Source organism: Saccopteryx leptura, chromosome 1 (assembly GCF_036850995.1).
Source record: "Saccopteryx leptura isolate mSacLep1 chromosome 1, mSacLep1_pri_phased_curated, whole genome shotgun sequence".
NCBI lineage: Eukaryota > Metazoa > Chordata > Mammalia > Chiroptera > Emballonuridae > Saccopteryx > Saccopteryx leptura.
Window position 1 is genome coordinate 17,348,149 of NC_089503.1, and position 23,592 is coordinate 17,371,740.

Here is a 23,592-nt window from a genome sequence, read left to right on the forward strand (position 1 = left end):
CTGGCTCTCAGCTTTTGTTAGCAGCAGTGCCACCCACTAGCCCGCTCAGCCAGAAGCCAGGGAGTCCTCCTGACAGCCTGGGAATGCCTTTCCTCGCCCACCCACCAGTCAGTCACGTGCTGTCAGTCCCGCCCCTGACCTTTCCCTCCACTCAGTCTACTCTCCTGGCAGCCACCACCCCTGCCCACCTCCACCTCTTTTTCCTGGACAAGTGGGCGACCTCCTACCTGTTTCCTGCAGCACCTCTTGCCTCCTTCTAATTGAGTATCCAAACGGGGGTCAACGAGATCTTTTTCAGTATGCAAAGCGGACCGTTTGCAGCTCTGTTTAAACCCTTCACAGGCTTCCCATCTCCCTTAGAACAGATTCCCCATCCTGACTCACACGTTCTCCCTCTGCCTCCCCTGTCCCTCTGGTCACAGAGGCCACAGGCAGCGACCCTATGTTCCAGCCACACTGATCCTTCCTCAGACCCTTCAGAAAGCCAGTCCCTCTGCCTATAATGCCCCTGCCCCAGGCCTCTCCGCAGCTACCTGGAGCCTACTCATTCTTTACGTTGCAGCCCACACAGCGCCTCTCTGGGGAGCCTTCCCAGCTCCTGGCTTCCACAGTTCTCTGCCACCTCCTCACATTATTTATGTCTTAGCCCCAGGATTAAGAGTCACCAGGTGACACCTCTGTCTCTCTGTTGCTTGACTCCAGGGTCCAGCATGGTACAGGGGAAAGCTTGAACAGACCAATAAAATAGGCCATAGTGCCCTTTCTTTTCCTCTGGCCAGGTGGATCTATACACTATATTCATCTCTAGACAGTCCATTTAAGAAAAAGAAACTAGCCTGACCAGGCGGTGGTGCAGTGGATAGAGCGTTGGACTGGGATGCAGAGGACCCATTCGAGACTCCGAGGTCGCCAGATTGAGCGCGGGCTCATCTGGTTTGAGCAAAAAGCCCACCAGCTTGGACCCAAGGTTGCTGGCTCGAGCAAGAGGTTACTCGGTCTGCTGAAGGCCTGCGGTCAAGGCACATATGAGAAAGCAATCAATGAACAACTAAGGTGTTGCAACGCGCAATGAAAAACTAATGATTGATGCTTCTCATCTCTCTCCGTTCCTGTCTGTCTGTCCCTGTCTATCCCTCTCTCTCTCTCTGGGGGGGGGGGGGAAAGAAAGAAACCGGAGCCATAGAATAGGGGGTCAGGGCGGTGGAGAGTCTGCAAACCATGATATCAGACAACGGACGGCATTTGGAACCTGTAGCTTGAAAGAGAAGCCTAGGGAGGAAGTGAGGGCTGAACCCGACTTTGGAGGGGCTGCCTTGGGGGAGATGTCACAGGGGTCTCGAGTTTGGCTCCAGAAGACTGTCTAGCTTCTCAGCTCTGGGACTGCGGCTGCTCTGTAAAGGAGAGAGCTCCGCGTTGCTGAAGACATTCAAGCAGAAGCCTGAGAAGGCCTGTGCTTCCCACAGATACGGAGGAGCTTCTGCCAGCTCTGACAGCGTCGTCCCAAGTGTGGGCAGAACCAACTGCTTCTCCCGTTAGTGCTGGTTCCGGTGGGGAAGAAGTTTGCTGTTCGGAGGGCTGTGGCGGCAGAAGAGCCTGAAAGACTTGCAGGAAAGGGATTTAGAAATGTCCTATGCTGCCCTGTCCAGCTGCAAACTACGTTCTGACCCGTGAAGGTTCTGGGCATCTGGCATGGAATCACGGCAGAACTGTGGGGAAAGGCAGGAAGAAGGCTTTGCAGGCCCGTCTCCGCTTTTGATGACAGGGACAGCCCCACATCCCACAGACGGCTCCTTCACCCTGAACTCCAACTTGTCACCACCCCCAGAGGCCTCAAAAAGGAATGTCTCGGAGAGGAGGTCATCCACATGTGCTGTTTTCCAGTTGATGGCAGTTGGCTCAACATCCCTTCCTGCCAGAGGCCGTCAGCTAATGTGCCAGCTGCTCTGACACCTGGAGGAGCTGGGCCGCCCCTGCTTTGAAGTGGGGCCAACGAGGAGCTGCTGCCAACAGGAGTCTGTACAAATGCACTGGGTCGCGGGGACCCTGCAGGCCCGGCCTCTGGGCCAGAGTGAGGGACTCGGGGCTGGGGATGTAAAGGCACTCCAGTCCAGGCTGGCTCTGAGCAGCACCATGTGAAGGGCGGAGTCCAGAGCAGGCCACGGGAGCGGAGAAAGAAACTTGGCATGTCCGCGTTAATCCCGAGGGGCACCTGTGAGCCCTCCTGAGCTGACTCCCACCGGCTGGGCCCCCTGGCAGCAGGGAGGGAATGGGTGCCCACGACACGACAGCTCCCAGTCCGAACCTACTGACCTGCCGATCTCCTATGCGCCCCTAAGGGTCCATGTCTGCTGTCTAGTGCCTCGAGCTGCACCTATCTTCCTGGGGGGTCTGTGTTTGCAGCCCTGGGGTCAGGTCCCAGATCCAGCACCCACCGGCCAACTTACCTTCTCTCTGAGCCTCAGTTTCCTCATCTGTAAGGAGGAGATAATCATCGTTCTGTTCTACAGGAGTCAATATCATGATGTACTGTACCTAGTACATAATGAGCACTCAAATAAGTGCATTCTAGCTGGTTTATGGTGCTGGAAGAACTCAAAATAGCAAAGAAAAATATAGCTCAGAGGAAGTCAGAGCTGCCAGCAAACCGGGAGGCTCTCGGGCGGAAGCTATCCTGTTTCCTGCTGTCGGGAAGTCAGCTCCCAGCCAGGGCCAGAAAGAAGAGCCACCTTCCAGGACAGCACTGCTCTTTGGAGGTCACACGACAAGTGTCCTTCATGAGTGCAGCTGAAGTGTGTCCCCAAGTCTGTCTGGGCTCACAGTGAACCTCTCAGTCTGTGTTTCAATGTCCGGGGGAGCATGAGCGACACTCTGGCTACCTCTTCCAGGCGGGAGGGGAGGCTGTTGTCAAGGCTTCCTGGGACACTTCCTTAGGTTGTCCCTCTTCTGGACTAGGCTGGAGGCCCCTCGTGCTACACAAGCTGCCACAAAGATCCAGGCCCTCAAAGCACCGTGGGATGTTCAGGTCCCTGCTCTGCCCTGGCCCCAGCCTACACCTCCACAGTGCTCCAAACGCCCCCTGCCCTGTGGGGCCTCAGGAGCTTGACCCGGAGTGTGGGCAGTACCAGTGCCACTGATGACTGCTGTTCGGGGGCTCACCCGCCAGCGCCATATGGCCGTATGGTCAGGCTTGCAGCCACTATGGAAAACAGGATAGCAGTTCCTCAAAAAATTAAAACTGGCCTGACCAAGCAGGCAGTGGCACAGTGGATAGAGCATCGGATTGGGACGTGGAGGATCCAGGTTCAAAACTTCAAGGTTGCCAGCATGAGTGCAGGCTCATCTGGTTTGAGCAAAGCTCACCAGCTTGAGCCCAAGGTCGCTGGCTTGAGCAAGGGGTTACTTGGTCTGCTGTAGCCCCCAGTCAAGGCACATATGAGAAAACAATCAATGAACAACTAAGGTGCCACACAAAGAATTGATTCTTCTCATCTCTCTCCCTTCCTGTCTGTCTGTCCCTATCTGTCCCTCTCCCTGTCCCTCTCTGTTCCTATCACACACACACAAAAAATTAGAACTGTATTTCCCCTTGTATAAGATGCTCCCATGTATAAGATGCACCTTAATTTTGAGGTCCGAAATTTGAAAAAAAATGTATTACATAAAGTTATTGAATTTAAGTTCTATTCATACAACTCCTCATCACTGTCAAAACTCTCATCCATTAGCCTATTCTTATCTGTGTCTGATAATGAATCACTGTCTTCATATATTGCCTCGTCCTCAGTTCCATCTATGGCATTTGAAATGCCACACTTCTATAACCACTGTATAAGACGCATCCAGTTTTTAGACCCCAAATTTCTTTGAAAAAAGGTGCATCTTATACATGGAAAAATACAGTATATCTACCATATGATCCAGCAATTCCACTTCTGGGTAATTAGCTGAAGAAAACAAAAACACAAACTTGAAAAGATATATGTCTCCCCATGTTCACTGTTGCATTCTTTATAATAGCCAAGTAATAGAAACAACCAAAGTGTCCACTGATGGATGACTGGATAAAGAAGATGTGACTATACATATATATATACATATGTATACATATATACACATATATAATATACCCACAATGAAATATTCATTCATAAAAAATAATCAAATCTTACCAACATGGATGGACCTTGAGAGTATTATGCTAAGTCAGTCAGAGAAAGACAAATGCTGTATGATCTCACTTAGATGTAGAATTAAAAAAAAACAAAAGCAAAAGCAAGCTTATACAGAGAACAACAGATTCGTGGGTGCCAGAGGCGGGGTGGGGGGTGGAGATGAAATGAGTGAAGGGGGTCAAAAGGTACAAACTTCCAGTTATAAAATAAATCATGGGGATATAAGGTACAGAATGGTGTCTATAGTTAATAATACTGTTCTGCATATTTGAAAACCTGCTAAGAGGGAAGATCTTGAAAGTTCTCACCACAAGAAAACAATAATTTTGTACCTATGTACGGTGACAGATCTTAACTAGACTTACTGCGGTGATCATTTTGCAATATTACAAATATCAAGTCATGGTATTGGGCACCTGGAACTAATATAATGAATGTTACATGCCAATTATACCTCAATAAGAAAAGATAACAAGAACAACAATAAAAAAGTAGTCTGGCTCTAACTGCATGTCCTGAACCATCAGGAGAGCCCCCTGTCCAAGGTGACCACTGGGAACAGGAAGACTAAAAGACGCCACGGCTGCAGGACGGGGAGGGAGGCTCTCCGGCTGGGTGCCGTCACAGAGTCTGCTCGCTCTCCTTCCCTGCGTCTCCAGCTTCACCTGGAGGCTCTCGGCTGGGTGCCGTCACAGAGTCTGCTCGCTCTCCTTCCCTGCGTCTCCAGCTTCACCTGGAGGCTCTCGGCTGGGTGCCGTCACAGAGTCTGCTCGCTCTCCTTCCCTGCGTCTCCAGCTTCACCTGCCACCCTGGGGCCTGGCCACGGTGCTCGCAGCACAGAAGTCAGGCACACGCAGAGACGCCATGCCCCGGACGGCTCTGGCGTGCGGCTGCCTGTGGATGCCACTCTTACACTCACATCAAGGCAGACTGCGGCCTGAGCCCAGGGAGCCCAGCAGGGAGCCCAGCAGGGAGCCGGGGCAGGGCAGTGCCTCTGCTGCCAGCAGTAACTGCCTTGAAGGCCTAACCACCCCCATTTGCCATGCTGGTTGGAAGACTGGGCTGTGTGTGGAGACGCCGGGATCCTGGACAAAATGAGGACACTTACACCATCAGTGTACTTTCTGGGAATTATACACTTTTCTACACACACCAGCTGCAGTGGCACTGGGGAGTGGGGCTGACAGCGCCTGGCGCTCACACGCAGGGAGAGAACAACCTTCTCCTAGCTCTGAATTCACCTGTAATTTTGCAGCCAGTATCCTGAGCATTACCCAAACCCTGCTGCTGTTTATCCTCGCATTCCCACAGTTCCCTCACCGGGCAGGGATTGGGTACAATGCTTCCTCCTCCTCCTACGGAAAGGTCTGAGGTTTCTACCAAACACTAGGCCTCTTGGTGAGGAGTCGGTTCGTTTCTGGCCACAGCTAGGAAATATCACTCCAGAAGCCCTTGCTATCATTAATGGTAAGACTCTGTGGATTTAGAGGATCCTATTACTTCTACTGTAATCTCGCAGGGCTTACATGTATCAGGTTGTCTGGAAGGATCTGGGAGGTGGGTGGGGCAAGTGCAATCCATGGCTGCAAATCATATACACAAGGTTTGCCTCCTGAAACTCGCCACCTGCCTTTCAGGAACGATGGAGGCAGGCAGGGGCTGCTCTGGAGCGATGGCAACCAAGGTTATATGTCACAAAGTAGCGGCAGGCAGAAACTGGCACCCAAGTGAGTGGCCCTCTTCTAAGCTGAATGTTGAGGTCCTTGAGCGACAGGAACTATAACTTCCTCACCACTGTGTTCCCAGTGTGCAGAACCGCTCCTGGCACAAAGCAGCCACTCAAGAAATAGTTCATGAAGTACTGAAAAGATGCTAAGTGACAGAAACCGTCACAAAGGACCCCGTATTATAGGATTCCATTTATCTTAAATGTGCAGAAGAGGCAACTTTATAGAGACAGAAAGTAGGTCAGTGGCTTCCTAGGGCTGGGGAGTAATGGCTAAAGGGTGCAGGATTTCTTTTTGGCCGAATTCAAATGTCCTAAAATTGATTGTGGTGATGGATGTGAATATATGAAAAGCCACTGAGTTTAATACTTTAAATGGGTGAATTAGATGGTATCCAAAAATGCTGTTAAAAAATATTTCATAGATAGATAAATGAATGAACAAGTGAATACAGGATATAGTTTCTGATTTTTGTCCTTAGAGTTCCTTAGAACCATGGACTACTAGAACGTCGTATACTGCCAGACAGGGAGTAAGTACTCCATACACCCGCTTGCTCGGGAGACACTGACGGAGTGTAGAGACTGTGTCTACGACCCAGCGGCAACAAGACTGGTATGACCCCGTCTGCCTGCATGGAGCATGCTCACCCTGTGGCTCCTTTTCGCTAAGAACTCTAGGAATTCTCTAGTTCGAGACGATAGCTGATTTTTATTATTTAGCCATGTAGAAAATGTAACTGATTTTTATTATTAAGTCCAGTCTTTAAGAATGCTAAGTTTTCCCCTCCCAAATTTTGGGGCTTAATCTTCTTTAAAATGATCTGACTCCAAAGGAGAAACTATCATTGGAAATTTGAAGCTAACTCCACTTGGCTGTTTTCAAATTACAAGAGATAATTTCCCACACCTTTGTCAGCTAAAGGGGAAAAAATCTAAATCTCCTTTGGATAGCAGAATAGGTTAAATTATAAACCTGCCTGACGGGTGGTGACGCTGAGGTCCCAGGTTTGAAACCCTGAAGTCATTGGCTTGAATGCAGGCTCACCAGCTTGCATACAAGGTTGCTAGCTTGAGTGTGGGGTCATAGGCATGACCCCATAGCCACTGGCTTGAGCCCAAGGTTGCTAGCTTGAGCAAGGGGTCACTGGCTTGGCTGGAGCCCCCCACCACGGTCAAAGCACATATGAGAAGCAATCAATGAACAAGTAAAAATTGGACACAACTATGAGTTGATGCTTCTCATAGCTCTCCCTTCCTCTCTCTCTCTCTCTCTCAAAAAAAAACACAAGGCCCTGGCCAGTTGGCTCAGTGGTGGAGTGTCGGCCTGGCGTGCGGGGGACCCGGGTTTGATTCCTGGCCAGGGCACATAGGAGAAGCGCCCATTTGCTTCTCCACCCCCCCCTCCTTCCTCTCTGTCTCTCTCTTCCCCTCCCGCAGCCGAGGCTCCATTGGAGCAAAGATGGCCCAGGCGCTGGGGATGGCTCCTTGACCTCTGCCCCAGGCGCTAGAGTGGCTCTGGTCATGGCAGAGCGATGCCCTGGAGGGACAGAGCATTGCCCCCTGGTGGGCAGAGCGTGGCCCCTGGTGGGCGTGCCGGGTGGATCCCGGTCGGGCGCATGCAGGAGTCTATCTGACTGTCTTTCCCCGTTTCCAGCTTCAGAAAAATACAAAAAAAAAAAAAGAAAACACAAAAAACCCCCAAACATATATCTATCTATCTATCTATCTATCTATACATATATCTATATATCTATCTATATATCTATATCTATATCTCTATATATATATCTATATATATATATATATATATCTCAACCTGGACTGCAGCTTTTACCAGTGACCAGTTGCCACTGGAAAAGGTAAGAATCCACTGAACAATGAAGGGGGAAAATATATATAAAATTTATGTTGTGTGATCAATAACCAAGTTTTGCACATGGCTAGCAAAGTTAGTATGAGCTGTGACTGCAAACCGACTGCCCCACGAGGCGGCTGTCCTGCGGCAGCAGTGGGTCTGCCATCCTCCTGGTCAGCCAGGCTGGTTGGCTCGTTTTGGGAGTGAGGGGATTCTTGGTGTAGTGCAGCCCATGCAGCTGGTTTCTGAGGGTCGAACTACCAAGCAGAAATGATGTCATGACGTAGGGAGGCAGGAACGTGAGGAGGCTGAGAGCAAAGCCCTGGATTCAGGGGGACCTGGCTTTGAGTCACGCCTCTGCCACTTACACGCTATTGGGCAGAGTAGGCGATGTACTTCACCTCCCGAAGCTTCAGCTTCCTCTTTTAGAAAAACATTGGGATACATCAGTGTACTTTTCTGTAAAATGGGAAGTAATTGTTTCTAAAGGATTAAGTGAGACAGGTAAGGTCAATGAATGCAAATGAAACAATAAAGGTAAATGCATTAATTATAATTTAGGGAAGCTGGGCATTTAAAAAAATTATTAATAAGACTTTACTTTTTTAGAGCAATTTTAAGTTCACAACAAAATTGAGGGGAGGTATAGAGATTTCTGATCTAACCCCTGTACACTTGCATGGCGTCCCCCATTATCAACACCCCCCCGGAGGGGCACATTTGTCACAGCTGAGGAACTACACTGATATGATACACCATCGCTGAGACGGCATCTTCTTCCAGTATAAGGCTGCTTTGTCCACACAGAACATCTGATGCAGTCACCTTTATTAGCTAAAGCTTCTGGATAACTTGCTTCTTTCTTTAAGTCTCAGGAACCAACCTCTGCAAACTTTCCTTCTGCAGCTTCCTCGCCTCTCGGCTTTCACAGAACTGAAGAGAGTCAGGGCCATGCTCTGGATGAGGCTTTGACTTAATGGAATGTTGTGACTGGCTTGATATTCTAGCCAGACCACTGGAACTTTCTCCACATCAGCAGGAAGGCTGTTTTGCTTTCTTATCATTCATGTATTCACTGGAGTTGAACTTTTAATTTCTTTTTTTTTTTTTTTAAGATTTTATTTATTGATTTTAGAGAGAGAAAAGAGAGAGAGAAAATGGGAGGAGTAGGAAGCATCAACTCATAGTAGTTGCTTGTCGTCTGTGCCTTGACCAGGTAAGCCCAGGGCTTCGAACCGGCAACCTCAGCACTCCAGGTTGATGCTTTATCCACTGCGCCACCACAGCTCAGGTTGCACTTTTAATTTTTCTAAAGAACTTTTCCTTCGCATTCACAACTTGGCTAACTGATGCAAGAGGCCTAGCTTTTGGCCTGTCTTGGCTTTTAACACGCCTTTTTCACTAAGCTTAATCATTTCTATTCTAGTTTTTTGATTTAAGGTGAGAGATGTTCAACTCTTCCTTTTACTTGAATACTTAGAAGCCACTGCAGAGCTATTAGTTGGCCTAATTTCAATACTGTTGTGCCTCAGGGAGTAGGGAGGCCCAAGGAGAGGGAGAGTGGGGGGGGGGGGGGACCGGCCAGCTGGTGGAGCAGTCAGAGCACACACACAACATTTACTGGTTAAGCCATCTTATACTGGCATACTGTGTGGCACTCCAGAACAATTCCAATAGTGATACCAAGATCACCGATCACAGATCACCATAACAAATATACTGCTCACAAAAATGAAGGGATATTTCAAAGTGAATATGAAGCGATAAAGAAGCATTTGATTTCTTTTATTAAACAAAAACATCAGAAAAGCAAAAGACAAGTAAAAGAAAGTTGTTCGATTATGCAAATGAGATGCAAACTCAATTATTGTGATTGAGTAGCAAGTGACATATCAAATGCTTCTTTTATCGCTTCATATTCATTTTGAAATCTCCCCCTAATTATTGTGAGCAGTGTATAATAACAAAAAAGTTTGAAATATTTTGAGAATTACCAAAATTGGACACAGGGACACAAAATGAGCAAATGCTGTTGGAAAAGTGGTGCCAGTAGCCTTGCTCGACCCGGTTGCCAGACCCTTGATTTGTATAAAACACAGTGTCTGCAGAGCGCCATACAGCGAGGCACAGTCAATGAGGTGTCTGTACGGAGTAGTTTCCTAAAACTTCTGTTATGACACTTTTCCACTAATGATATTTTCTGCTACACTTCCATTTGCCTTAGCTCAGGTTTTGTGTTAAAAGTGAACTGAATGCATAGTCCAACAATGCCATTTGGTTAAAAAATATTAATGACAGCTAAACCAAACACAGAAATTAGGAGTTTCAACGTATTTCTGCCAAGTCTTCCTGGTTCTGAAATAATCTTGAAAATCTCTTTTTAGCCTCACCAGGCGGCAGCATAGCGGACAGAGCGTCGGACTGGGATGCGGAGGATCCAGGTTTGAGACCCCGAGGTTGCCAGCTTGAGTGTGGGTTCATCTGGCTTGAGCAAGGCTCACCAGCCTGAGCCCAAGGTCGCTGGCTTGAGCAAGGGGTCACTCGCTCTGCTGCAGCCCCCCAGTCAACGCACATATGAGAAAGCAATCAATGAACAACTAAAGAACTGCAACGAAGAATTGATGCTTCTCATCTCTCTCCGTTCCTGTCTGTCTCTATCTGTCCCTCTCTCTGACTCTTTCTCTGTCTCTATAAAAAAAAAAAGACCTCTTTTTAGCACAATAATACAATTTATCCTTCCCTCATTTGAACTTTATCACCTTCATGCCTTTCCAGTCTCCAACCTTAACCCTCTTCCCCTCTTCCTCACAAGCTGCTGCCAACTCTTGCCTCTTCTTTTCTCAGAATATCCTCAAGGGGCTTTCGTGTGTGTGTGTGTGTGTGTGTGTGTGTGTGTGTGTGTGTGTGTGCGCGCGCGCGCGCGCACAGGCGCGTGCACAGGCGCATGCGCGTGTGCCCTCATCTTGCCACCCCTCAACTCTATCTGCAGACCCTAGGGCTCCCCACAGAAACCACAAAGGATCATTTGGCTTCCGTTTGGAAATGCAGAAAATGAATATTATGCTTTTGGGCAAATCCCAAATAGACCTCTCTCCAGATGCCAGTTTCTTTCCTAACGGTTTTATTCTTCTCTAATGGTTTGTTTGTATACAGTTCAGGCTTCTCTAAGAAGCCCTGTCCCACAGGGGCCGAGTTGGCTTCAAGAGCCCAGAGACATACCTGGCTGCCTTCTGAGTGAGCTCCAGCGGGAAGTCCGGGCACAGTAACTGCAGCAAACAGTGATATTCCTTCATGGTCAGCAAATCTGAAGTGGAAATGGAGAGAAACACATCAGGTCTCTCCATGTGAACTTGCTGCTCTCTTCTGGTCATTTCATGGGTTTCAGACAGCCTCAGTAGAGCGGCTCTTTTAAAGGTAAAAGTTAAGGGTGTGCTAGCCTCTAGCCTCCGGGGGTGAGAGTCTAAGATCAATATTTATACAACTCCTTCGTGGGAGGCACTTAGCACAACATTTTGACCAAAGGAGCTTCACTGGTTTGACAAATGGCAGAGAGAAGAGGGAACGAGAGGGGTGCCTTTATTAGCCTTCTTAGTTTGGTTTTCCTTGTGTATAAAAATCTACAAGAGTGAGTCATTTAAAAGCTGGTTAAACCTGCCGAAATTCTCTGGCATGGTAACACTCACCACAACATGCCCAAAGACCATCCACAGGACGTCTGGAAGCAGCACTGAGGCAAACTGAGTCTTGCAATGTATGGAGGAGAAGAATACAGTATAACAACCCACAGACCTGATTATTCTGTCATCCAGTATTACGCAGACTGGCTTCTTTTCCATGTCTGCACACAAATCTGGTCATCAGATTACAGTAAGCCAAGTTAGCGGTCTAGGGTATACAAGCGAGGCAAACGATTCCTGATGCACAGAAGCAGGGCTTTGGGAGAGGTGAGCCAGGATGAGGCTCTGTGGCCCAGCAGGAGACCCAGAGAGGTAAATCTCAGGGAAGTTTATATGATTCCAAGGGAGAAGAAGTGCACTGATGCTTAAAAGGTGTTCTGGTACTGCAACGTACTAATCCAAAGGGTTTTACATCAGCCAGGCGGCAGCAATCCACAGGCATCCTGTAGGTGAAAGCATTGCAAATATGGCAGGACACGCTAACAGTAAAGCAAGGGCAAGCAACCTGGAAGCCATCCTAACTGGGAAATGAGCGAGAGAAGGGAATCCAAAGGGCATGGCCACATTTGGGGAATGAAGATGATCACAGGCACTTGGTTTCTTTGGACCTAAGTTAGCCCAAGCCACAGGAATTCAGATCTCCTGCCCCTGCTAGTTCGGTTGATGCTTCTCCAAGACAAAAACCCCAAGTCCCCAGGGACAAGCCTGGGTTCCTACTACTTTTTCATCAAAGCTCAATTCAAGGTGGGGGCAGAGAGTTAAACTAACCACACTGCCAAAGTCAGGGACACCAAGTAACGGAATCAGCGTCAATGTAGGTCAAAGGATCAAGATGGCTTTTGTGGCCTTCGTCTTGGCCACAATAGGGTGTGCACTTTCCTCTCCTCACTTGCCTGACCTTGGGCACAGCCAGATAGGGGGTTTTATCCTTTAAGGCAGGCGTCCCCAAACTATGGCCTGCGGGGCTGCATGCGGCCCCCTGAGGCCATTTATCCGCCCCCCCCCCCCCCGCTGCACTTCCGGAAGGGGCACCTCTTTCATTGGTGGTCAGTGAGAGGAGCACTGTATGTGGCAGCCCTCCAACGGTCTGAGGGACAGTGAACTGGCCCCCTGCGTAAAAAGTTTTGGGGCCCCTGCTTTAAGGGAAGTAGTAGCCACTCATGATCTCATAGATTTGGAGTAAGGATCAGGAAAGGCAAAGGGAAGGGAGAAAAGCCACTGACTCTGACGTGTTCCCACTTTAATCTTCCTCCAGAATTCCCTCTATTCAGGGGTGGGCAAAAGTAGGTTTATGTAAGGATCAAGAAAAGATCAAATTGTTAGATTCAGGAAAGTGTGCTGGGATTGCCAGAGTGTAGAAGCAGAGACAGGGAGGTAAGGATAGGGACCCTATAAGGCTAAGAACAAAGGAAGACAAACGTTTGCATTCCATTGGTTAGAGATCCTTATCAGAAGTTTATGTTTGAAGTTCGCCAATGAGCTAGACCCAGCCCCTGTTGCTATGCTATGTGCAACTCCCTTAGCGAATAAGTAACCGCTATTTTTGCTTCTGTATTATGCTTGCTTACTTAGGATATATAAGGAACTAGCTGTAAGCGCCCGGGGCGGTTCCTATTTGTAGCTCCTACTGAGTACGGTGTCTCCGGACATCAGGGAATTCGCCCTTGCGCAGGTGAAACTGGCCAATAAAGTTACATCTATACCTACCTCTGAAAGTCTCCGACATTTGTTTTTTTATTATACCCGGTGGATGCTTCAGTTTACAGTTGTTTGTATGGAAAATATATAATACAAGAATAAACTTTCTGTTTTGTTTACTCACAACTGTAAATCTACTTTTGCCCGCCCCTGTGTAGAGAGAAGTGGTTTCTGGTAGCAAGTAAATAAAGGAAAGCAAGGGAAGTTCTATCTTTTAAACATTGGTGGATATACCTGATATGTTTCTTGGAGGTGGAAGTCAAAGTGTCTCACAGGAATTCACATTTATCTCCATAACTCCCTACAATGTTCTAGAATCCTTGAGAAGATAAACAGGGTGAAGGAAAATGAAAAGGAGAGAGAGAGAGAGAGAGAGCTGTGCAACCCCCAAATGCAATCAAGGAAGATGATGCTGGAGGTCAGTCTCAGCCTCCTGGTTTCCAGACCCTTGGCTCCCTTTAGGTTCTTTTTCAATTAAAGAAGTTATTTTTAATTTATTGATTGATTTTAGAGAGACAGGCAGGGCAAGAGAGAGCGAGACAGAAACATCAATCTGTCCCTGCATGTGCTGTGATCGAAGATCGAACCCACAACCTTTGTGTATTGGGGTGACGCTCTAATCAACTGAGCTCCCCAGCCGAGGCTCCCTTTAGGTTCTCGGGGGTACTCTAGTTCATGTCCTGCAATACTTGCTTCCCAAAGACAGAAAAATTACTTACAAAAATAACCGTGTACTTCTCTAATGCAGCAACAGTCTGTTGGAAATACTAAATACATCAGAATGGAGAGTAGGTCCTGTCAGCACTTCTGGAACTTGACTTTCCCAAATGTCAAGTGAAGAAGATAGTCAGATAAAGAGATTAATGGAAGTCAAGCAAAGAAACAGCTTTTAGCACCTTTATCGTGGAGGCAGCAGCTCTAGTCCGATTGAAGCAGTGATTCGATAACACCCAGGCTGGATGATGTCCACAGAGGGGCAGCTGTCACCTGGGACACCCCTAGGTTTTACAGTGGATATTTGAGAGAGTGGTAAGTGGGACATAGTAAGTGGTATTTGTTTCAAATTTAAACATTGATGAGCAAATGGGAGCTGTCTTCTTCCTATCCCACGGGCTAGGGTTCAAATCTTGGCTTTGCAATTTACCAGGTATGCAACCTTAGGAAAATTGCTCAACCTCTCTAAATCTCAGCTTCTCGTCTATAAAATGAAAATGGTAGCAGCTACCTTTCCAGGCTAAAGTCAAGATGAAAGAGATGATGTCTAGAAAGTACTTAGCAGAACGTCTAGAACATAGTAACCCCAAACAATGAGAGTTACTTTGATTTTGTTTTTAAATCCTGGGGGCAAAGACAGGAGAGGGGAGGAGGCAGGAGTTTCTTGCCTTAAATACCTAGGATATTTTGCCTTGAAAATCCTGTCAGGTTGCTTGAGCCAAACCTGTTTTGAATACTCTTCTGCATCATTCATTCATTTGATATTACCGTGTGCCTCCTGGGTTCCAGGCCCCGAGTTACAGAAGTGAGCAAGCCAGCAGTCTCCCTAGTTCCCGAGGCTCACACTCAGGCATTAGTTAATCCTAAATGCTTCTGTCTACTTAGGGCCTCTCGGCTGTTAGAACTCTCCAAGACCTCAAAGGCCCTCTCAGGCAGCCCTTTGTGCGCAGGACTAACTGTAACGAGACTGAATAGTCACTGAGTTCTTTGCTCGGGCCTTGAATTAGCTCACTTAACCTTCACAACAACCTCACGAAATAGACTCCATTATTCTCAGTCCCATTTCACAGATAAAGACATGGAGGCTGAGCGAGATGAAACAATCTGGTGAGCGAGGAGAGAAGGGTCCAGAGCAGTGGTAGGCAACCTGGTCCCTACTGCCCACTAGTGGGCACTCCAGCTTTCATGGTGGGCTGTAGCAGAGTAACCAAAGTATAAATAAAAAGATAGATTTAACTATAGTAAGTTGTTTTATAAAGATTTACTCTGCCAAACTTAGCGAAAATCCAACATAAAGTACTTGGTAAGTAATTATTATTATATGCTTTAACTTGCTGTAACTCTGCATTATAAATTTTATAAAGTAAAGTTCCTTCCCTACTTTATAAATCACCATGACTGTGGAACCGGTGGGCGGTTAGAAAATTTTACCGCTAACAGAGATACAAAAGTGGGCGGTAGGTATAAAAAGGTTGACTATTCCTGCTCTAGAGCCTGAGGGACAGTCAGGGGAACTGACTTTCCGGAGCAGGATTCTGGACTGGGAGGGAAAGAAGGATGACGAGGGCTGGAAGGGCTTAATAATGACAACACTAACAGCTAACAGTTCATCAAGCACTTGCTGTGGGCCAGCACTGTTCTCCCAAGGGTTTTACATGTGTTAGCTCATCTAATCTTCACCATTGTTATCCCCACTGCACTAACACCAACTCAGATGGTGCATGCTTAAGAGGCAGAACTGGAATTCAAACTCAGGCATCTGGCTCCAAAGTTTACCCAACTAACATTTTCAGGACCTTGATCTTATCAACCAGTAATGTGTGAAGGCTTAAGAGCTTGCTTTACCCTCCAAACAAACAGCAGAAACTAAATAGCTCCAGGTGAATTGGATCAAGGAGACAATTCAAGTGAATTGGGATTTTTTTTTCATGCAAGAAATTGAGTCTGAAAGGTTCTAATTACTGTCAACAGGAAAGACTGCAGCTTCGGCACCGGGCTGGTGCTGGGCCAGAGGGTGGAGACTAGTACACCTGTGCTGGGGGCCCCTCCACCGTTTCTCAGGTTCTCATCCCAGCCACTCCACACCCAGCAGGTGCAGGGAAGGTAGGTGGTGTGTACCCGCAGATGCCTTCTCTAAAGGAATCCCCACAATTAGGAGAGCTTCAGCCAGCAAGTCCTGAAAGTTCAAAGGCAAAGACATAAGAAGTCTTTGGTATAAGATCAAAATCAGAACACTCTCCACAAATTGGTGCTTCTCTTTTTGTGGGTGGTCAGAGCTGTTAAACTTTCTTATTCTAAACCTTGTAATTGTCCCATCACGTCTGTGCCTGGCTCCAGACCAGAGGGTTTGACACCCTTGATCCTATCATGTCTAGAGGCGGTTCAGTGTAGCACAGTGTGGCTAATAGCATGGACTTCAGAGTTAGACTGTTCAGGTCCAAATCTGAGCTTGGCTACTGATTTCAAATATTGATGCCTCAGTTTCCCCATCTGTAAAATGCGGATAATGACAGTACTAACATCACAGAATTGCCATGAGTTAATGTAAAGTACTTAGAACAATGGCCCATCATAAGTGCTCTGTTAGTATTTGCTATTATTATTTTAGAAATAAAGAATGTAGGGTTTCTTTAACTAAAGTTAATTGCTTTCAAAAATAAATAAAGTTAATTATTTTCTCAAGGAAATAGCTCATGAGAGGAGGGAGGACTGAGATTCAGACCTAAGACTGTCTAGCTTCAAAGGTCCTGCGAGCTCCACTCCGGCAGCTGGGATACAGCTGGTTAGTGAAGGCCTTGTCTTCTAATGATGGAATTGTTCACACCAGGCCCCTGACAGACCTGACACCTGAATGAGACATAGATACCCGCCGGGCGGCCACATTAACAGGGCAGAGTAGTCTGTATGAGTGCAGAACCCAGACTCAGCCATCAGACAATCTAGGTCCACTACCTACCACCAGTATGACTTGGACAAATTATACATGTTCTCTGAACCTTGCTTTCGTCATCTTAAAAATGTGATAACCTGGCCTGACCTGTGGTGGCGCGGTGGATAAAGCGTCAACCTGGAAACACTGAGGTTGCCGGTTCAAAACCTTGGGCTTGCCTGGTCAAGGCACATATGGGAGTTGATGCTTCCTGCTCCTCCCCCCTTCCCTCTTTCTCTCTCCCCTCTCTATAATGAATAAATAAAGTCTTTAAAAAAAAATGTGATAACCACAGTACCGACCTAATAGGATTGTTGTAAAAATCAAATGAGGTCATTTATATGTAAGACACACTTCTGGAAAACTAGCAAAGTACTCAATTAAACGGTAGTATTATTTTCTAATTATTAACGGATTAAAATTTGAAGTCCTGAAATTGAGAAATCTTTAGACTTAACTGAAGCCCTGAGCACAATGCCTGGCAGGTAGTAGTCAGTATCTGTTGAAGGAAGAAAGGAATGACAGCTTTGCACAGTGACCCAGATGAAGATTCAGAGGACAAAGTTCTGATCACAGTGTGCACACAGAGATGGGTAATCCAAGCACAGGAGGCATGTCCATCAACTTAGGAGGGCGGGAGGAGATGCCAGAAGCTCTAAAGTGCTGAAAATGGAAAAAGCCCTGTTTGGCAGGTACCCTAACTCCCAGGAAACACAATGAATCATGGCAGGTACACTACTCTCCTGGGCTACCTGACTCCTAGCACCTTCTTGTCAAGTGCTCGATTCAATCAGCTTGAATATTTTCATAGGAATAAACCACCAATTTTACCTTGAAAATCAGAGGGAGCCTAGGGTTCACTTCCAGGTGGCTCAGTCTACCACTGTTACAACAGGAATATTGTAATTTTTAAGATAAGCAACTCCAACTCAAAATATTTTTTATTGGTTATCTTTAATCCTAGAGAATGATAGATGAGGTTATTTTGGCTAAGAAAATTAATCTAGTCAGCAATTACTGATGACCAATACATTCAAGGGCTAACTTGTTCTCCCTTCTTTTCTTGGAAAGAAAGCATGAAGATGTTCTCTTGTCTTTTCTACAGCTGGTTTGCCTTCTTGCTGTGGAAATTCCTGCCTCTGAAGCTCCATGGGGCAGCTTAGTCATCTCTCCAGCTCCTCGCAGACCACCATGTGAGTCCATAGCGTCTGCTCAGAGGAACTGCGGTGCTGTGTGGTTTAGACTCAGAAGCCTCCGCTCTTCCTGGGAAGTGGTGCCTTTTTCAGGGTCAGAGTGGTGTCATAAAAGGAGATCATGGAGGAGGGCCAGAAAACTCCCCCCCAAAGCCTGACTCAAGGGTTTTTAGCTCCAAAAGTATGGGTACAGTAAAGGGGTTTAACATGAACTCATTTGGATGAGTGTCTACATCAGGGGTTGGGAACCTTTTTGGCTGAGAGAGCCATGAATGCCACATATTTTAAAATGTAATTCCGTGAGAGCCATACAACGACCCGTGTACGTTATTCATTATCCAATAAAAATTTAGTGTTGTTTCGGAGGACAGCTGTGATTGGCTCCAGCCACCCACAACCATGAACATGAGCGGTAGGAAATGAATGGATTGTAATACATGAGAATGTTTTATATTTTTAACGTTATTATTATTTTTATTAAAGATCTGTCTGCGAGCCAGATGCAGCCATCAAAAGAGCCCTGGTCTACATGTTGATGCCTGGGTGAGCTACTGCTGGGACAAGAACTAGAGGCAATGAAATGCTACCAAGTGACGGGAATCCCAAGGGCTGAACAACTTCCGGTTGGTTGGCTGATCCCCATAGGAATGACCACAGAGGCCAGAGAACACCGCAGTCCAGGAGTGGACTCTCCAATTTTCAGCTGCAATTGTTTTTCTGTTCTTTTATGCAGGGGTTGTGAAGGCTCATTCTAAATGACACTGACCCGCAGCCAGGCCGCTCTGCCAAGAGATGCTCGGAAGAACACTGGGAGTTTGGGCACGACCATCCCACCCCTTCCGGTCCCCAGGGTGCTGAGGCTTTGGTACCAGTCCACAGCTGAGTAAATGCTCCTGAGGGCTACTGGGCAAGAGCAGGGAAGGGAGTGAAGGAGAGTGGAGGCAGGGAGAGGAAGGAGGCAAGACATCAGATGGCTTCACTCCCCGTGTAGCACTCGGTACCACAGATCACGGGAAGATTCTAACATCCTAGGGCCATGTTCCTGTCAAGCAAGGCCCCAGGATAAACAGCAGGCTGTGTTCTGCAATTTTACCTTCTTTGGCCACACTGTTGTTTATATTAAGTGGAGGAAAATGATCATAGGTTTACTGAAAGGGAAATGACTTTACTAAAGGAATGAGAAGCAATGTCTTCCACTGACACCTGTGGGGTAAAGGACTTGGGCCATTACTACCACTACCCTTTGCCAACTCATTACTCCCCAGAGCATGGTTAGTGTGTTCAAATCGGGGCAGAACGCCAGACTCTTTAGTTTTATATTTTATTACGACTGAGCCCAACATCAAGTGACTATTTCTATCTGACCAGTATACATGTTCTAGGCAAAGTATTAAATCAGACATAGTAACGATTTCAAGGCAATTTTTAGAATGAACAAAAGCAACTCTCCAGGAACTGTTTACATTACACAAAGATTTAAAGAAATGTGAGCATTTCTAAGCAGGGTCTGTATTGCACATTTCCAACCAGGGATCATGTATGGCACATCATGACAACCTGATCAGGGTTTTAGGCTCACCACGACCATCCCTGGCCACTACTGTGGGACTGAACCAGAAGCCTGCTCTGATATGGTAAGAAGCCCTATACTATGGCAGACCCTCGGAGTGTTGCCCTGTCTTCTGTCCATCATGATGGGGCTGTTCAGAGTTGGAGGACCAAGGCAAGGCTTGGTCCTGGGGGAGGTCACTGTCTTGGACAGTTTTGAGGACATGGAATATAACAAGCCTGCATATGCACAGGGTGGGCAGCCATATGGCATTATGAAAGGAGGCACTAGTGCCAGTAGCAACAGGGCTAGTTACTGGCATGGGCATAGTCTCCTGATCATTTATTGAGGAAATGGCAGGCAGCTTTGGACATCAAAATGTGGAGCAGGATCTTGGCACCATAAGCTCCCAAAGGGCCAGCAGCCCGTTAGGAAAGTTATTGCAAGCCTAGCATTTGCATCACCATTCTTTCTAATCCCGAGACCAACTAGTCCAGCTCTACCAGTTGTTGCTGCTTAACGTTTTTGTTTGGAAAGAAGAGGATAGGGTGTGTCCTTTGAAACAGAGACTTCACAGCCAAGATGAAATTCTCATCCAGGAAGAAGCAGGTGCTGTGGCAGACTTCTGTGACCTACTCTTGTTCTTAATTGAATAGAAATGGTTCCACAGGCATAAAAGCTAGGGTGGAGAATAGACTCCCTCCCTCCTCATGGTAACTAAGGGCGAGAGGAAACATTCTGCCCTCTCAGTGGTGGTATGTCTGGACTACATCACTCAACCTTTGAAAGAGAGGCAGTATTTTAAATTTCCTTATGTGGGTCTTTATGGCCAGAGTGAGGCCTTCCATGTTGTTTTAGGGGGGGACTAGTTGGTTCTACCACAAAGGCACATCATAGCATAGAGAAGAAAAACCTGGTCTGAGTTCTGCAAAGAACTAATTACATTTTTCTGGGCCTCCGTTTTCTCACCTGTAAAATAAGAATGCTGTGGTATGTCAGCGTTGAAAACCTTTTTAAACAGACGCACTTTTGTCCCCCAATGGGAATCTTATAAGGAACCTCAATGTATAACATAGATAAAAATAGTCTTTCTTGCCCAACTTCCTCACCCAGGCTAAAGGTATGAGGAATGAGGTAGAGAGGAGAGAAGGCCTGAGGCACTGCTCTAAAACTCTACAGCTCGGACAGTTAAAAAACACCCGGCACAGCTTGAGCACGGGCTCATCTGGTTTGAGCAAAGCTCACCAGCTTGGACCCAAGGTCGCTGGCTTGAGCAAGGGGTTACTCGGTCTGCTGAAGGCCCTCGGTCAAGGCACATATGAGAAAGCAATCAATGAACAACTAAGGTGTCGCAACGAAAAACTGATGATTGATGCTTTTTCTCATCTCTCTCCATTCCTGTCTGTCTGTCCCTATCTATCCCTCTCTCTGACTCTCTCTCTGTCTCTGGAAAAAAAACAAAAACAAAAACAAAACTCCTGGCTCTAACCCGAGTGGGTTTTATGGAACACATGGTTAAAAGTGCAGGCTTCCGAATCGAATCAGCCAACCAGGATCCAAATCTTGGCTCTTCAGCTAGTCATGTGACATTGAGCAAGCCAATTAGAAATAAGAGTGAATAATAATCACAACAATAACAATATGAATAATGATAATACTAATTTTGAAGAGTTCTTGAGAAGGTTAAGAAAGAGAGAGCTAGTGAATTGAAAGTGCTAGGATGCGCCTGACCAGGCGGTGGCGCAGTGGATAGAGCATCGGACTGGGATGCAGAGGACCCAGGTTTGAGACCCCGAGCTCACCAGCTTGAGTGCGGGCTCATCTGGTTTGAGCAAAAGCTCACCAGCTTGAGCCCAAGGTCACTGGCTCGAGCAAGGGGTTACTTGATTTGCTGAAGGCCCGCAATCAAGGCACATATGAGAAAGCAATCAATGAACAACTAAGGTGTTGCAACGCGCAATGAAAAACTAATGATTGATGCTTCTTATCTCTCTCCGTTCCTGTCTGTCTGTCCCTGTCTATCCCTCTCTCTGACTCTCTCTCTGTGTCTGAAAAAAAAAATTTTAAAAAAAAGAAAGAAAGAAAGTGCTAGGATGTGGCACAGGGGAGGCAGTCAATAATCAGTGCCCACTCTGCTTATCTCTCACCTCCAGGTGAGGCACACAGGTGGGACGGCACCTGCACCAACAGAAGACCCACTTTATCAAGATCTCCAGCTCAAGCCAGTGGGTGGCTAAAACAATCTTATTCCCTATCTCGTGATTATTTTATCTTGCCTCTGTTCTTCCCTGATGAATGAGTAAATAGACTTCCTGCCTGAAGGCAGGTGCATCCCACTTTTCTTGATAGTCAGTGCACTGCCAATCCCCTATCGTCTCTCTAGTCACAGTGCTGATGAGTCATATTGGTAGAGAGACTAGATAATTACGCAAACTATTTTCATATGCATTGCCACTTTTTGATTCCCACAAGAATCTTGTAGGACAAGAGAGGATAGTAGTATTATTTCTATTTTTATAGACAAGGAAAATGAGCCTCAGCAAGGGACAAAATGACAAAGTAAATGGTAGAGCCACCATCAAACCAAGCCTTCCCCTTCTAGGGCAAGGCCTCTCTCTACTACACAGGCTCCTTATGTCCTTTACTTTTCCTGGGGTGCTGGAAACTCATGGAATTTTATTTCTCCTATGGATGAAAAACACCTAGCCTAGTGAAATTCCACACGAGAACGCAGTCAAGTGTTAGCTGCACCTATTATTATTATCGCTGTCCATATTGAAATCTGCCACCAGCCAGCCCCTCTCTGTAACCCTCCGAGGCTGGCTCCAGGGCCAGATGCAGTCGCTCTGGCTCCCAGTTGCCTTGATCCCCCCAAAACAAACCAACAGACCTTTTCTAGTTTAGGTAACTTGCTGCTAATCTCTATAGAGAAAGGATAACAAAAATAAACATTTTAAGCCACTAGAAACCTGTATCTGCAGGACTACACACAGATTAGCAAGAGAAAAGTGTATTTAAGATACATTTAAAAAAAGAAAATTAGTTTTTCCTTTCAAATTTAAAATTAGCCTGATAGTTGGAATGGAATTTTATAAGCTATCAGCAAAACTGTCTGATGAGGACTTGTCTGAGAAAGCAAGCCACAGAAAACAAAAACCAATAAAAGTTATTATTTCTCTGGGCTTCCCACTGTCCAAAGTAGCCACAGGATAAATAAGAAATGGAACAGATTATGCATTTGATTTGCTTAAAATGCATTTTCCTTCTTTTCTAAATAAATATAAAAGGAAGCAGTGGCTAACAGAGTTACTCACTGAGGGTGAGTTGAACCAAGACAGACTAAAAATAAAAAACCAATCTCAAGTTCTCTGGTTCTCGGTGATTGTGCGAGCAGGGAAAGGCTGCTGCCAGCATGTAGGCGTATTTATACAGACCACAGCCTGTTCTCTCGTCAGAACCCACTAACTTCTACCAATAGTGATGGATTTATGACTATCCATCAACTAAAAAAATAGACGTAGGAAACAAACAGCAGGAACCAGAAAGGAGGGTTGGATATAGATAAACACATCCATCTCTCCAGATGAAGCCACCTTTGTCTTTCCTGCTGTGTTCTGTCTTTTGTGGGCATATATAATGTGCCATATCTATAATTATATGTATATGTGTGGGTAAGAGAAAGAGGCAGCTAGAGACGGAAGAGTGTCTGACTGTTTTGGGACTGGATGGGAAAGGAAATTGATGTTAGCAGTTACTGTTCCTTAAAGCCATCAGCTTTGTTTTTCAAAGTATGGTTTTCCTGGTAAAAGACTCTTTGCCCGTAATGTGAGTAAATCACTTGTCTTATTTTAATAAAAATGTGAACCAAATGGTAGTGGCTCTCCATCCTGGGAAATGACACAATGGTTAGGCTTTCTGAGCCCTGATCCTTATCTTTCACTGGGACTGGCAGGCATACAGAAAGAAAGAAAAGAGATGAAAAATATTCCAGTGGCATCAAAGGATGAACCCACCCAATTTCTTTCATGTACAAGTGTTTTATTTTTTTATTATTATTATTTTTTGTATTTTTCTGA

The 23,592-nt window shown here is 46.4% G+C and overlaps 1 protein-coding gene across 5 annotated transcripts in view; it reads right to left on the reverse strand.

Annotated features, from left to right (window-relative positions):
• The window catches only part of CSTPP1 (centriolar satellite-associated tubulin polyglutamylase complex regulator 1), a 184,405-nt gene that overhangs the window by 10,896 nt on the left and 149,917 nt on the right, over nt 1–23,592 (reverse strand). For all 5 annotated transcript variants that reach the window (XM_066361941.1, XM_066361926.1, XM_066361934.1 and 2 more), the window contains one exon: nt 10,976–11,060. In XM_066361941.1, the coding sequence (XP_066218038.1) occupies nt 10,976–11,060 (85 nt within the window). The remainder of the gene's footprint in view (nt 1–10,975; nt 11,061–23,592) is intronic.